Source organism: Mustela lutreola, chromosome 6 (genome assembly GCF_030435805.1).
Source record: "Mustela lutreola isolate mMusLut2 chromosome 6, mMusLut2.pri, whole genome shotgun sequence".
In the NCBI taxonomy this organism is placed as follows: Eukaryota; Metazoa; Chordata; class Mammalia; order Carnivora; family Mustelidae; genus Mustela; species Mustela lutreola.
The window spans coordinates 42,892,886-42,909,569 of record NC_081295.1 but is presented as its reverse complement, the minus strand read 5'-3'; the positions used below and the strand labels follow the sequence as shown (position 1 = coordinate 42,909,569).

General features: G+C 37.7%; 1 protein-coding gene and 1 pseudogene across 4 annotated transcripts in view; one reads left to right on the top strand and one right to left on the bottom strand.

Annotated features, from left to right (window-relative positions):
- Positions 1-6,036: 6,036 nt before the first annotated feature.
- On the bottom strand, positions 6,037-6,353 carry LOC131834575 (NADH dehydrogenase [ubiquinone] 1 alpha subcomplex subunit 2-like; annotated as a pseudogene).
- Positions 6,354-9,332: 2,979 nt separating this feature from the next.
- Positions 9,333-16,684, top strand: part of CFAP206 (cilia and flagella associated protein 206) — a 33,015-nt gene continuing 25,663 nt past the window's right edge. Inside the window, exons 1-6 of one of the 4 annotated variants that reach the window (XM_059177130.1) lie at positions 9,333-9,426; positions 11,113-11,221; positions 11,817-11,900; positions 13,716-13,806; positions 15,261-15,449; positions 16,477-16,635. In XM_059177130.1, coding sequence (XP_059033113.1) covers positions 11,114-11,221; positions 11,817-11,900; positions 13,716-13,806; positions 15,261-15,449; positions 16,477-16,635 — 631 coding nt within the window. In that variant the 5' untranslated portion in view covers positions 9,333-9,426; position 11,113. Of the gene's footprint in view, positions 9,427-9,534; positions 9,868-11,108; positions 11,222-11,816; positions 11,901-13,715; positions 13,807-15,260; positions 15,450-16,476; positions 16,636-16,684 lie in introns of those variants that run through there. The other 3 variants (XM_059177127.1, XM_059177131.1, XM_059177128.1) reach the window with 3 other exon arrangements.

Genomic DNA, 16,684 nt, shown 5'->3' with positions numbered 1-16,684 from the left:
TCCAGTCCTATCCATGTTGATACAAAAGGGGGGTATTCATCCTTTCTGATGGAGGCATAATACTCCATTGTATATGTGGACCACAACTTCTTTATCCATCTGTCTGTTGAAGGGTATCTTGGCTCTTTCCACAGTTTGGTGACTGTGCCCATTGCTGCTATGAACATTGGGGTACATATGGCCCTTCTTTTCACTACATCTGTATCTTTGGGGTAAGCACCCAGTAGTGCAATTGCAGGGTCATAGGGTATCTCTATTTTTAATTTTTTGAGGAATCTCCACACTGTTTTCCAAAGTGGCTGCATCAACTTGCATTTCCATCAACAGTGTAAGAGTTTTTCCACATTCTCTCTAACACTTGTTTTTTGCTATCTTGTTGGTTTTGGCCATTCTAACTGGTGTAAGGTAATATCTCAGTGTGGTTTTGATTTGAATTTCCCTGATGGCTAGTGATGATGAACATTTTCTCATGTGTATGTTAGCCATTTTTATGTCTTCTTTGGAGAAGTGTCTTCTGCCCATTTTCTGATGTGATTATCTGTTTTTTAGGTGTTGAGTTTGAGGAGTTCTTTATAGGTCTTGGATATCAGCCTTTTGCCTGTAGTGTCATTTCTGAATATCTTCTCCCATTCCATGGGTTGCCTTTTAATTTTGTTGACTGTTTCCTCTGTTGTACAGAAGCTTTTCATCTTGATGAAGTCCCAAAAGTTCATTTTCACTTTTGTTTCCTTTGCTTCTGGAGACATGTCTTGAAAGAAGTTGCTGTGGCCAATGTTGAAGAGGTTACTGCCTATGTTTGATAGATTCCTGCTTCATGTTGAGGTCTTTTATCCATTTCGAGTTTGTCTTTGTGTATGGTGTAAGAGAATGGTTGAGTTTTGTTCTTCTGCACATAGCTGTCCAATTTTCCCAGTACCATTTGTTGAAGAGACTGTCTTTTTTCCAGTGGATTTTTTTTCTTCTTTGTCAAAGATTATTTAACCGTAAAGTTGAGGGTTCATATCAGGGTTCTCTACTCTGTCCCATTGGTCTATGTGTCTGTTTTTGTGCCAATGCCATGCTGTCTTGGTGATTACAGATTTGTAGTAAAGCTTGAAATCAGGGAATATGATGCCTCCAGCTTTGTTTTTCTTTTTGAACAGTTCCTTAGTGATTTGGGGTCTTTTCTGGTTCCATACAAATTTTGGGGTTGTTTGTTCTAGCACTTTGAGAAATGTCAGTGGAATTTTGATTGGGATGGCATTGAAAGTATAGATTGCTCTGGGCAGTATAGACATTTTAACAATGTTTATTCTTCTGATCCATGAGCATGGAATGGTCTTCCATATTTTTGTGTCTTCTTCCATACCTTTCATGAGTGTTCTGTAGTTCCTCGAGTACAGATCCTTTACCTCTTTGGTTAAGTTTATTCCCAGGTATCTTATGGTTCTTGGTGTTATAGTAAATGGAATTGCTTCTCTAATTTCCCTTTCTATATTTTCATTGTTAGTGTATAAGAAAGCAACTAATTTCTGTACATTGATTTTATATCCTGCCACATTACTGAATTGCTATAAGAGTTCTTGGGGGGTGAAGTCTTTTGGGCTTTCCATATAAAGTATCATATCATCTGAGAAAAGAGAGAGTTTGACTTCTTCTTTGCCAATTTGAATACATTTTATTTCTTTTTGTCTTATTGCTGTTGCTAGGACTTTTAGTACTATGTTAAACAACAGTGGCAAGAGTGGGTATCCTTGTGCTCATGATCTCAATGGGAAGGCTGTCAGTTTTCTAACATTGAGGATGATATACACTGTGTGTTTTTCATAGATAGATTTTATGAGTTTGAGGAATGTTCCCTCTCTCCTTATACTTTGAAGAGTTTTAATCAGGAATAGATGCTGTATCTTGTCAAATGCTTTTTCTGGATCAATTGAGAGAACCTGTCTCTTCTCTTACTGATTTGCTCTATCACATTGATTGATTTGCTAAGATTGAACCACCTTGCGTCCCATGGATAAATCCCACCTGGTCATAGTGGATAATCTTTTTAATGTACTGTTGGATCCTGTTAGCCAGGATCTTGTTGAGAATTTTTGCATCCATATTCATCAGAGATATTGGTCTGAAATTCTCCTTTTCGGTGGGGTCTTTGCCTGCTTTGGGGATCAGGGTAATGCCGGCTTCATAAAAAAGAGTCTGGAAGTTTTCTTTATGTTTCTATTTTTTGAAATAGCTTCAGGAGAATAGGTATTATTTCTTCTTTGAATGGTTGGTAGAATTCTCCAAGGAATCCATCAGGTCCTGGGGTCTTGTTTTTTTGGGAGGTTTTTGATCCCTGCTTCAATCTCGTTACTATATATTGGTCTATTTGGGTTGTCAATTTCTTTCTCTTTCAGTCTTGGAAGTTTATAGCTTTTCAGGAATACATCCACTTCTTCTAGGTTGCTTAACTTATTCATATAACATATAACTTATTTATATAACTGTTGATAATAATTTCTGATGATTTTTTCTATTTCCTTGGTGTTAGTTGTGATCTCTCCCTTTTCATTCATAATTTTATTAATTTGGGTCCTCTCTCTTTTCTTTTGGATTAATTTGGCCAGTGGCTTATCAATCTTGTTGATTCTTTCAAAGAACCAGCTTCTAGTTTTGTTGATGTGTTCTACTGTATCTTTAGTTTCTATCTCATTGATTTCTGCTCTAATCTTAATTATTTCTCTTCTTGTGCGTGGGGTTGGTTTAATTTGTTGTTGATTTTCTAGTACTTTAAGGTATAAAGAGGGTTGGTGTATTCTGGGTTTTTCAATTTTTTTGAGTGAGGTTTGGATGGCTATGTATTTCCTCCTTAGGACTGCCTTTGCTGTATCCCATAGGTTTTGTACCAATGTGGCTTCATTCTCATTGGTTTCCATGAATTGTTTAAGTTATTCTCTGATTTCCTGGTTGATCCAAACATTCTTGAGCAGGATGGTCTTTAGCTTCCAAGTGTTCAAATTCTTTCCAAACTTTTTCTTGTGATTGAATCCTAGTTTCAAAGCATTGTGGTCTGAGAATATACAGGGAATAATCTCAGTACTTTGGTATAGGTTGAGTCCTGATTTGTGACCCAGGATGTGATCTGTTCTGGAGAAAGTTCCATGTGTGCTCAAGAAGAATGAGTATTCTGTTGTCTTAGGGTGGAATGTTCTGTATATATCTATGAGGTACATTTGGTCCAATGTGTCATGCAAAGCTCTAGTTTCTTTATTGATTTTCTGCTTGGATGATCTATTACTGAGAGTGGCATGTTCAGATCTCCTACAACTAATGTATTCATATCAATATGACTCTTCATTTTGTCTAACAGTTGGTTTATGTAGTTGGCTGCTCCCATGTCAGGGGCACAAATATTTACAATTGTTAGATCTTCTTGGTGGATAGACCCTTTAAGGATGATTTAGTGTCCTTCTTCATCTTTGACTACACTCTTTAGCTTAAAATCTAATTTATCTGATATGAGAATTGCTACCTCAGCTTTCTTTTGAGGCCCATTTGCATGTAAGATGGTTCTCCATCCCTTCACTTTCGGTCTGGATGTATCTTTAGGTTCAAAGTGTGTTTCTTGTAGACAGCATGTGGACAGATCCTGTCGTTTTATCCAGTCTGCACCCCTGTGCCTTTTTATGGGAGCATTTAGGCCGTTCATACTGAGAGTTCAATTTCTCCTTGATTTAAGGAGGTGAAAATCTGATCCTAAGGTTTGTTGTTTCTCTACTGGCTGCTTCATGTGGTGGAGAAAAAGAGGGGAAACAAAGAACAAATATTTTTGCCCATCATTTTTTACCTTTAGAGATAGTTTATAATCATAAAGAAATGTAGATTTTTAAAAATAATCTTATTTGTTTGTTGGATGTATAGTTGACATGCAATATTAGTTTCATGTGTATGACATAATGATTAGACATTGATATACCTCATGAAATGCTTACCAAGCTACATGCAGTTATCATCTGTCATCATTTGTCATCATGTATTATTGGCTATATTTCCTAGCCTGTACTTTGCATACCTGCATACTTGTGACTTATTTATTTTCTAACTGGAAATTTGTACCTCTTAGTTCCCTTTACCCACTTCACCCATTCCTCTACCAATCTCCCCTATAACATCCACCAGTTTGTTCTCTGTATCTATGAGTCTATTTCTATTTTGTTTTGTTTTTTTTTCAATTATTGTTTTTTAGAATCCACATGGAAGTGAAGTCATAGTATTTATCTTTCCTGTTGGACTTTTTTCACTTAGTGTATTACCATCTAGGTTGATCTATGTGATTGCAAATGGCAAGGTTTCATTCTTTTTTTATACAGTAATAGTTTAATGAGTAATAGTCCATTGTGTGTACATATATACTGTATCTTCATCCGCTCATCTATCCATGGATTCTTGTGTTACTTCCATATCTTGCTTTTGTAAATAAGGCTGCAATAAACATAGGCATGCATATATCTTTTTAAATTAGTGTTTTCACTTTCTTTGAGTAAATAGTCATGAGTAGCATTACATGATCATATGGTATTTCTCTTTTTAATTTTCAAAGAAGCCTGTATATAATTTTCCACAGTAGGTGTATCAATTTACATTCCCACCAGCAATGCACAAGTGTTCCCTTTTCTTCCAATCCTTGTATACATGTTTTTTCTTGTCTTTTTGAAACTAGCTGTTCTGACAGGAATGATGTAATATCTCATTGTGATTTTGATTTGCCTTCCCCTGATGATTAGTGAGGTTGGGCATCTTTTCATGTGTCTGTTGGCCATCTTTACATCCTCTTTGGAAAACTGTCTGTTCAGGTTCTCTGTCCATTTCTTAATCAGATTGTTTGTCTTTTTGGTGTTCTGTTGTATATTTTGGATATTAATCCTTTCTCAAACATATCACTTGCAAATATTTTCTCTCATTCAATAGCTTCTCTTTTTGTTTTATTGGTAGTTTCCTTCACTGTGCAAAAGCTTTCTAGTTTGATGTAGTTCCATTGTAGTCCCATTGTTAATTTGAAGTCTGGGAGTGTGATACCTCCAGTTTTGTTCTTCTTTCTCAAGACTGCTTTGGCTTTTTGGAATCTTTAGTAGTTCTACCCAAATTTTAGGATTTTCTGTTCTTGTTCTTGAAAAATAATATTGGTATTTTGATAGGGATTACACTGACTTTGTAGATTGTTTTGGGAAGTACAGATATTTTAATCACACCAGTTCTTTCAGTCCATAAGCATGATGTATACTCCCATTTATTAGTGTTGTCTCTGGTTTCTTGCATCAATGTGCTATGGTTTTCAGAGTACAGATATTTCACCTACTAGGTTAAATTTATTTCTAGGTATTTTATTTTTTTGATACAATTGTAAATGGAATTGATTTCTTAATTTGTCTTTCTGCTAGTCTGTTATTAGTGTATAGGTATGTAACATTTTTTGAATATTAATTTTGTATATTGCAAATTTACTAAATGTGATTATTAATTCAAATAGTTTCTAGGTAGAGTCTTTAGGGTTTTCTGTATAAGTATCATGTTATCTGCAAAAAGTGACAGTTTTACTTCTTTCTTACCAATTTGAAAGCATTTTATTCTTGTCTGATTGCTATGGCTAGTGGTGAGAGTGGGTGTCCTTGTCTTGTTTCTAATGTTAGAGAAAAAGCTTTCAGCTTTTCACCATAGAGAATGACATTAGCTGTGGGTTTGTCATATATGGCTTTTATTATGTTGAATTATGTTCCCTCAATACACACTTCACTGAGAGTTTTATCATGAATGGATGCTGAATTTTGTCAAATGTTTTTTCTGTATCTATAGAGATGATCATATGATTTCTTTTGGATGAACAAAATAAAACTTTATTTCTGCTTCAGTGGTTGTACAATAAGGGGCAGAGGATAGAATGAGGAAAAGAATATCCTGGGATCACATTTTTCAGCACAAGCTTTATAAGGGGGAAAAAAAAACATATTTTCCTATATTGTACTCAGCACAGCAAAGCCCAAGCTATGATGCCATTGTACTTAATCCTTACTGGAGGCCTCAGGCTTTGCAACTTAGCACATTCTCCAGGGCTCTGATCACCTGAGCAGCACTGAAGTTGTCCAAAGAGACATTCTTCTCTTGGCCACATGCATTGTGGCTCCAGAACTTGTGCTGCACCTTGTGTATTAGGATGGGCAGGTCTGGGTTTGCCTTCTTCAGCTCCATTTTGTGTTTCTCGGTAAACTCCCTGACACCCTGACTGCCAAGAAAGCACTGGCAAAGTGGATACCAATTTCTTGCAGGTCCATGTTGGCCCGGATCCCTTGACTTGCTTCAGCTACCAATATCTCTGCTGGGACCCAACCCCTGATCATATGATATTTACCCTTTATTTTGATAATGGAATGTATCAAGTTGGTTGATTTGCAGATATTAAACCATCCTTGCATCTCTGGAATAAATTTCACTTAATCATGGTGAATCATCCTTTTAATGTATGGATGGATTTGATATGCTAATATTTTTTGAGGTCTTTTGCATCTATGTTTATCAGAGATACTAGCCTGTAATTTTCTTTTCTTTTCTTTCTTTCTTTCTTTTTTTCTTTTCTTTTCTTTTGTCTTCTTCTTCTTCTTCTTCTTCTTCTTCTTCTTCTTCTTCTTCTTCTTCTTTTTGGTAGTGTCTTTATCTGGCTTTGGTATCTGGGTAATGCTGGCCTTGTAGCATAAATTTGGAACTTTTCCTTCCTCTTCAATTTTTTGGAATAATTTGGGAAGGATAGGTATTAACTCTTCTTTAAATGTTTGGTTGAATTCACCTGTGAAACTATCTGGTCCTGAACCTTTGTGTGTTTCTTGATTACAGGTTCAATTTCATTACTAGCAATTGGTTTGTTCAAAGTTTTTATTTCTTCCTAACTCAATCTTAAAAGATTATGTATTTATAAGAATTTATCATTTGGGGGCATGGTGCCTGGGTGGTTCAGTCAGTTAAGTGTTCAACTCTTGATTCCAGCTCAGGTCATGATCTTGCATTCATGGGATCAAGCCCCGTGTTGGCTCTTCCTCAGCATGAAGTCTGCCTCAGATTCTCTGTCCCTCTCCCTCTCACTCATTCTCTATCTCATAGGTAAATTTTAAAATATATAACAAATAAATAAAATCTTAAGAAAAGAGAATTTATCCATTTTTTCCTAGGTGGTCCTCTTTGTTGGCATATAATTTTTCATAGTAGTTTCTTATAATCTTTTATATTTCTGGGTGTTGGTTGTGATTTCTCTTTCATTTCCGATTTTATTTATTTGAATTCCCCTTTTTTTCTTGATGAGTGTGGTAAAGAGTTATTGATATTGTTTATCTTTCCAAAGAAACAACTCTAGGTTTCACTGATCTTTTCTTTTTTTTTTCTTTTCAGTTTCTATTTCATTTATTTCCACTCTGATCCTTATTATTTCTTTTCTTCTACGAATTTGGAGCTTTGTTCTTCTTTTTCTAGTTTCTTTAATTGTAAGGTTAGATTGTTTGAGATTTTCTCTTGTTTGTTGACATAAAGCCTATATAACTGTAAACTTTACTCTTTGATATATTTACTGTGTCTCAAAGCTTTTTTTTTTTTTTTTAAAGATTTTATTCATTTATTTGACAGAGAGACAGAGGTCACAAGCAGGCAGAGAGACAGGCAGAGAGAGGGGGAGAAGCAGGCTCCGTGTCGTGCAGAGCCCCATACAGGCCTCAATCCCAGGACCCTGAGATCATGACCTGAGGTGAAGGCAGAGGCTCAACCTACTGAGCCACACAGGTGCCCATTGCAGACCTTTTAAACATCTTCAGTTGTCTTGAGGTATTTCTTAGTTTCCTCTTTGATTTCGTTGTTGACCCATCAGTTGTTTAGTAGCATGCTATTTAGCTTCTTTCTGTGTGTGTTTTCTTTAGTTTTTTTTTTTCCTTGTAAATGATTTCTAGTTTTATACCATTGTGGTTGGAAAAGATGCATGATAGGATTACAGTCTTAAATTTATTGAAACTTGTTTTTATCTTAACATATGATCTATTCTGGAGGATGCTCTATGTACACTTGGAAAGAATATATATTCTTCTGTTTTGGAATGAAATGCTCTGTGTATTTGTTAAGTCTACCTGGTCTAATGTGTCATTCGAAGCCACTGTTTCTTTTTTTTTTTTACTTAAGATTTTATTTATTTGAGAGAGAAAGAGCAAGCATGAGCAGGGGGAGGGGCAAAGGGAGAAGCCCAATGTGAGACTCAATTCCAGGACCCTGAGATTATGACCTGAGCTGAAGGCAGATGCTGAGCCACCCAGGTGCCCAAAACCCCTCTTTCCTTCCTGATTTTCTGTATGAATGATCTATCCATTGATCTACATTCAGTAGTAGATTTAACTTAACATAAATAAATAAACCATTTTGAACAAAAGTGATTAGATTGGACATCCTTGTATTGTTCCTGATCTTAGAATCCACTTATATTAGGATTCTTTTGATAAATATACTACAGCTCTGTAAAGGTATTTTCCTTATGATTTTCTTAATATTTTTTGCTCTAGCTTACTTTATTATAAGAATGTAGTATATAATATATACAACATGTAAGATGTGTTAATTGATTGTTTATGCTATCGGTAAGCTTCTGGTTAACAGTAGGCTATTAGTAATTAAGTTTTGGGGGATTCAAAGTTATATACCATTTTTCCATGCAGGGGTAGGGGTTGGGGGTGGGGGCAGGCAGGCAGGTGTCAGGGCATCTAACCCCCAGGATGTCCAAAGGTCAACTGTATTCCTCTGCTGTTTGAGAAAATTTACTGGCAGTAGCTGGTTTTAAAATAGAACTTTGTTGATACTGGAGAAAAGGAAGAGTTCAGGGGGAATGAAGGTTTCTCATTGGCGGGGTTGCAGGGGTAGTCAGTTTCCTATAGGCTACTATCTGTGTATTTCCCTGTTCAGACCTGTAACTGATGATTCTTTCCTTTTGAGGATTCTTTTGTTGGAGTGTGTAATTGACAATTCTTCCTATAATTTAATGTGGAGTGGTAGGGGCTCCCCCTTCAGGTTCCCCTTCCAGCCTCCCAAGTCTGCTTTTAGTGAGGCTCCTCTTTATTAATTTTCTCACAAGTAAATATCATTAAGAAATCTTGTGTTTGACACCTTAACCACTAACCGGTAGTGAACATGTCTTTCTCTACCTGGGGTTTGGGACCTTCCATTTTTTTGTTTCTGTTTTTTAAAAAAATCTTGCCCATCCTCTGGAGTTTGGGCCCAGCCACGCCTCCCCATGTTGGCCCCGCCCATGCCGGCCCCACCCATTCCGTCCCCAGCGTCCTATCTCCATGGTTACTGGGCCCACGCGGAGAAACGGCCCCCTGCCCCTAGGCAGGGCAAAGCCGGACGGAGAGAGAGAATCGGAAAGACTGGGCTCTCGCTCTCCAAGCCAAGGTGAGCCCACTCTGGGCTCTGCGCCCTTCCGCCCGAGGTGTACCGCGAGAGGAGGGAGCGTGGGGAGAAGGCAGAGCCCCCGTGGCTGGAGACCCCGTGCAGCCTCGGTTGAGACTTAACTGTCGGTCAGAATTCCTTTCTCGGCGCCCACACTGGGCGGAAACAGAGGGGGTTTCCGCCCAGGGGCGCCCAGGTCCGCAGATCCGACCTCCAATTCAATGCTGGGCGCCCTCTCACCGCAAAGGCCAGAAATCCGGAGAGGGGGAGAAGTGGGGTGGAGAAGGGTCCCCAGGGGAGCCCGTAGCTACCCCCTGCGCGGTGCCCGGCCGCGCTCACGAACGCGCACACACGGACGCGCACCCGCGCAGCTAACACTGAGTACTTGGTGCAAGCTGCCGTTTTAAGCGCTTCCTTTTTGCCACGCACTATTTTAACCTCTAGGTATGTAGAACTCACTTAGGTCTTGGGACAACTCTGGGGAGAGCGAAGTAGTCATATTCAATTTTTTCAGAGGAAACCGGATCACAGAGAGGGGATCAAAATACCCAGGGTCTCAGCTAGAAAATGATCAGGTCACCACGAATCCCAGGCAGTTGGTTCTACTGGACACAACGCCAGGTGCTACCTTACCTGAACGCTAATAATGCTGAGAGTTCGCTCTATCGACCCGGATTGCCTTTGTTATTCTCTACGTGCTGGGACTTCCTGTGCTCAGTTACTGATGCTTTGAAAGATCGGGAAACTCTGTCCTTAAGACGTACCACCCTTTACTGATTTGTAGTAGATGCATTTAATAACTACGAGTTCATCTTTCAGAATTTTCATATTTCACATAATATGCTTAATTATTATTATATTTTTATTTTATTTTTTAGTTAGAAATCCAGACTCCAACTTGGTTGTGCAGGAATGAGAATTTAGATGATCTCAGCAAGAATTCTTTTCCAAGAGTCCCATATTCCAAGAGTCCCATTAAATCTACCTCCCCAATACGGTTTAGTCATTACATTAAAAAAAAAAAAATTCACGATATAAATATGCTTTTGGTGACCACTATCATTTAAAATGTCAACCTAAAAACCTGAAACCACCTCAAGAGGCAAAGTGGTTATTTGCTATAAAAGGACTGCAGTTGGGAATGTACAGATTTAAGTAGAAACCTAAATAATGTGCCAATTCAAGGAGGTGGACTCAGGGGTTTTATGGAAGAAAAAAGTTTAAGTTGTTTTTAAGAAGAGCTCATTGGTGCTAACAAGCAGGGCTAGATTTGTATTTCAGTTATTGGTCAGGTAAAGTAGTCGCAAGTCAAAAAGTTGCCATTTATCATGCTTTTCAACGAAGATTATTGTGCTCTTGCTGACTTCTTGGAATGTTGGCAGTTTAGGTTAGTTCAAAGATTTAGAAAAGAGGACAATGCCCAGCTCTCTTTTCAAAATGGCTCTACTTAGGTCATTTTCACAAAATAGGAAATATTTCAGTCCCGATGTGGAGTCCTGGTTGCTCTTTCTGTCACCAACAAATTCCTTCATTTTAATAAATATAGAACAGTTTTTAAATTTTTCTAAATGCTAATAAATACTAATTCGCTCATAGTAGTATGACTCTTTACAAATATAATGAGAAATCTAACAAGGAAAAAATAACCTATAAATACAATTTAAAAAAATCATTGTTTTATTTAGCCAGGATGCCTCCCACTCAGGCAGAATGTGTTATAAAGAATATCATTCGAGAAATAGGACAAGAATGTGCAGGCCATGGAGAGATTGTTTCTGAAACTCTGGCTGCTTTTGTGGTAAGAATGAATATTTTTTTGAACTACTGCTTTATTAAAAAATAGGTTTAAGTGGTGCCCATTTCCCTCTTAAAATTTTTTGAAGCTTTCCTAAATGTTATTCAGTTGAAAACATATTGAGATGGTTGGACAAATTAGTGAAAAATATTTTTTCTATGAAGCATATCATTCTAGATTTATAGAGACTGGTTTAGAAGATCCTGATTTGTTTTAGAAGTTTCGATAATGTTGTTGTAACATGTGTTTTTGTTCACTGTTATAAAAATTACTCACTGCCTTGGTGTCTCTATTCTTGCTTTTGGTTTAACAGTACATAATAAAAATATGATAAAATATTCAAATAGTTTCCCAATTTAAAATCTAGTCACTGCTTTCAATTTATTTCTCCATATAATTTTTTGAACACCATAATCAAATTTGATGGTTATTGCTTCCTTCAACCTCTAATGAAGGTGCTGATGAATTGGATAATAAGAAAATCAGCTGAATAGTCGACCTCTTACGAGTAATCAGGAGACAGTTTAAAAAATGGAAACAAACTAGTTTCATAATTATGTGAAATAAAATTATTTAATAGGTTCTTTCCTATTCTTAGGTGAAAGCTGTTGTCTTAGACCCAAGTAATGGCTTTAACATGGATAGACCCCTCGTGAAAAGTGATGTACAGAAACTTGTTAAGGTGATTATGCAACAATTCTCAAATGTTAAATTATTTATTTGCAATTCTGAATACAATATTTGTCTGAGCCATTATTGCCTTCAGCCTCATGATAGAAAACCCTACGAACCAGTGGTGCAGGCGAATGTGAGAAGTATTGTTTCTCATAAAGCCTAGAGATGCATAAGTGGTTTTTCTTGGCTTCCTGGGTCACTTTTGTGCATAAGGCTCTCCTCTCACGGTTACAAGATAGCTACTCCACCTCTCCGTAGGTATGAGGGGAAAGAACATAGGGCAAAATGTGTGTGCCAGTTGGGTCTGTCACTTTCTAGATAGTAATAGCTTTCTCAGAAGTTTTCTCATCTCCTTACGTTTATGGATCAGAATAATAACTGCAAGGCCTGGGACGTTGATTTCTTTTTCTTTTTTCAGCTGAACAAATCTTTTCCCCAGTCCAGGTTGGGGCTGTTCTTAAGAAAGGATGGGTATGGATACTGGCAGGGAGCAGTGTCTGCCCCCGTAGTTTCAAGACATCTTGCTATTAATCTAATGTTACATTGAGAACATTAACTGACTCATCGTATGCTATAAAATTACATAGCACTAGATTAAGATTCAGATAATTACTGATTCAATGTCATTTGTGTTTTTCAATTCTAAAGGAAACACTGAAGCCACAGCCAATAATTCAGTAAGAAATCAAGGATTTGTGTCTGAAAACCAATTTTAAGACCCCAAAAAAGCAGGAATTTTAGACATTAGTTTTTTCACTTTTTTTTCCCCCTGAAGATTTCATTTATTTATTTGAGAGAGAGCATGAGCAGGGAGAAGAGCGGAGGGACTAGTGCCTAACACAGGACTTGATCCCAGGACCCTGAGATCATGACCTGAGCTGGAAGTCAGAGGCTTAACGGGTAAACTGCTTCTCCTTCGCCCCTCCACCCTGCTCCTGCTCTGTCACTCAATCTCTCTCTCTCAAATAAATAAATAAAATCTTTTTTAAAAAATCATGTGGACGAACTAATTTTTTATTTGTAAAGTCTGTGTTTAGAACAGTCCCTGTGCACGAACGGGCTCCATAAAGGCGCAATGTCCCAGGCCTCACTCTTGCGTTCCATCCCCCTCCTCCAGGAAACGCCGGGTTGGTGCTCAGGGAGGTGCATTGAGGGTGTGGGTGCTGTTGTGCCTGCCAGCTGTAGATACAAAGCCTAAGGGGTGAGACGGGAAAGGGAGGGCATGAGAGGAAAGAAAAGAAAAATTCCGGTTGTTCGTCTAATCTGAAGGGACACAGTGGAGAAGTGGAATGAGCCTGCTATGTGGGAGGAAAAGTAGGAGAAAACAAGACCAGAGGACGACTGTTTGAAATAAGGCAAAACTAGAGAAATTTTGTGAGCCGAACAGCAGCTTTTCATAAAATGCAAGTAACCCTCCGAATCAGCAAAGAAGTGTTGTTCAAGGCACAAATCGTAGAGAGGAGCTCTCGGTAAGCTCTAGACAGGAGCGTAAGCTTCGTGGAGCACTTACCCACATTGAGGTGGCCTAGACTAACCAAGACGTCAAGTTTCCTGCCTTTGGCTAGGCTGTTAGCCACCTGCGTCTGGTGATCTTACTGATCTCCGGGAAATAACTTATTACTCAATAAATGTTGTCTGTTGGGTAAACTATGAAGCATGAAGTCCTCAAAGAGAAAATAATAATAAAAGGGGTTATTGGTGGATAAATAACAGAAACCATTGCTTTGATGTTTTTCTTAATTCTTTTTTAAAAATAACTTTAAAAAATACTCTAGTATTTCAGAAAATATGACTAGAAACATTCATGGGTATTCTCTTCTAGCTTTGTGTGTCTCGGCTGTTGGATAGTAAAAATCCATCCCTGGACACCATTAAGATGCAAGTCTACTTTGATATGAATTATACAAGTCGAGGTAACATATATCTACCCATTTTGATACCCTTTTTGAAAGATTCCTATTGTATTTCAGGGAATAAAGGCTTTACTTTGTTAAGAATGAACAATTTAATTTTTTAATCTTTTGAAATTTTTTTCCAACTTTGAAGAATACAGTGAAGGTGAAAATGCTAAATGAGAAAACACCAATGGTTTTTGTGAGGGTTCAAAGTAAATTCTACTTACTATGCCTATGATAGTTATGTTTCCAAGTCTATTATGTTTTAAATGCTACATCATTAATAATACACAATAATTAGAAATTAAAACAACAAGCCGATTGAAGTAAAAAGTTTCTAACTTGTTGGTATCTTTTGGTTTGGGTTTATGTTATTATTTTATAATGCTTACCTAAATTAGATAACTATACCAAAATGAAAAGAATGATGGAAAATTTCAGATTAGAACATATTTCCTTAGGTAAATAGCTTAATACATCAAAGAGACACTGGCAACAAGAGGAAAAGGAAAATAAATTCCTCTATTGCCTAGACAGCCTTGGCCCCACTGTAAGGCAATCATTACTAACCATTTGGTGATTTTTGTTGTCCTTTTTACCCTCCATGAACTGAACTTCCAGTTATGCTCCATACATAGTTTCCATGTCTTGCTTTTTTGCTAATGAGATGTTAAAGTGGTAAGTAGTCATGGAATTGATGAAATTGTAATTTAGATTTTTAAAATTTGCATAAAGTTCTCCGCTGCTTATGTTGTAAGAGTATAGGTGTGAATGGTGCATGGTTGATACGTGAATTATTGCCCTTGAAATAGTAAAATGGGGTGTCTTACTGAATTAGCTGCAAGAATTGTACTGCTGGTGGATTGTGGTTCCTGCCACACCTATGGCCAGACCTCGTCATATCATGCAGAGGGGAGAGGGAAACAGTTCTTGATGCCACGTCGTATCACCAATAATGCTATTCAAAGGAAATTTACCTAGAACTAAAATAAAAATACCCATAATTGAACAGGAAGAGTTACACTACATACATGTGTATTTCTACTGTATGTGCTTGCATTTAGCATACCACCTGTGCTTGGAACGTTATGTGTAAATATCTGTTTACTACATATATTTTTACTGTATGTGTTTATAATACATATATTATAAATTGCTCTCTATACTTTCTGCTTCATTAGGAGGTTTCATCCTTTTTAGATACAACTGTTTGGTTCATATGTTGAAAGTCTTAGGTACTTTGACAAAGTATGCCATTTAAAGAGCCACAGTCAATCTTTCCTACTACATTGTTGCCTTGAAGTTCCTTGCTGGCCACTGTGTGTTTTTTATTTTGGTTAGTACACCTTAAGAAAATACTTGTCTTTCTGTCATAGAATTGCCATACCCAAGACATTTTTTTCTCTGGTCCTACTTTCTTACGTGAGGTTTGTAAATCAAATATCTGGAACATTGTCTTTTGCCAAATTTAGAGGAATTTCTTGAAGAACACCACCGAGTCTTGGAGTCTAGGTTAGGCTCCGTCATGAGAGAAATTACAGATAACAGAGCATGTACCAGAGAAGAATTAGAAAGCCTCTACCGAAAGATTGTCAGCTATGTGTTACTGCGCTCCGGGCTGGGATCTCCTACCGATATCAAGATTGTTAGAGAGGCAACAGGTAAAAAACCTAGATAATTTCCATTCCACATATTAAAAGGGTGTGAACATTGTGTCTTATAAAAGATGTTAAATTCAAAGTATTGAAGACCGAGGTTCCCTTTTTATCTGGAAAAAAAAAATCAGCACAAGTAAGAGGTTAGAACTTAGACTCCTTTTCCACCATGTTTTAGCTCTAAAACCCAAGCAGCAGCTCTGGAAAATGTGTGTTGTTAGTTTTCTTAGTGCTGCACATATCCAGGGACCCATCACTCCTTATGAGAGAAACACTGAAAATGTGGTTAAGAGTACCAGGCCAGGGGTGCCTGGGTGGCTCAGTGGGTTAAACCTCTGCCTTCAGCTCAGGTCATGATCTCAAGATCTCATGATCTCAGGGTCCAGGGATCAAGCCCCAGGTCAGGCTCTCTGTTCAGCAGGGAGGCTGTCCCTCCTGCACACCCCCCGCCCCCGCCTGCCTGTCTGCCTACTTGTGATAACTCATTCTCTCTGTCAGTTAAATAAATAAATAAGTATCTTTAAGAGTACCAGGCTGGCTGGGGAATGGGGGCCCCTGGAAAGGGAGATTTTGTACTGATGAAAGGAGTCGCATCTGTCACCTAAAACAGATGATGGAAAGGGACACTGTTGCATTCTCAGGAAGTATTTGCCCACTTTATTAATTTAAGGTAAGGAATAGGCAAGATTTCTAGCCTTTTAATGGCTTTCCTCCACAATTATTTTAAAACAGTGATTTTTCTCATCAGAATCCTAATTATAAAACTTATTTTAATGCCCATCATCAAAACATTACTGATGGGTGCTTAATTATTGAAAAGAGACCCAAGGCAGTGGCATTATTTTCCGTAGCCCAGCTTTGATATGTGATAAATTTTGCTATGTATCCTGTAACGAGGTATCAACAATTTAAAGAATCAGGTAAGTAGCTCTATAAAGACACCCCTCTAAACTTTCTGCTGAAAGCAACTTGTGATTTAAGTTCTGGTATCTTTATTCTGCCATTTTGTTATGCTTTTTGTGGTTTGTTTCAGCTGCCCTGCAGAGCATTTTTCCTCAGGCTGAGCTTGGGACGTTTCTAACACTTTCTAAGAAGGACAAAGAACGCCAGCTGAAAGAATTCACCATGATTGTTACAGGGATTCGCTTATTTAACCGAGACTGTGGAAAGGGAGGAGAAGGCATTGATGACTGTAGGTATATCATTAGGTTAAGTCTGCAGATTATGTAGGTTTAAAAATC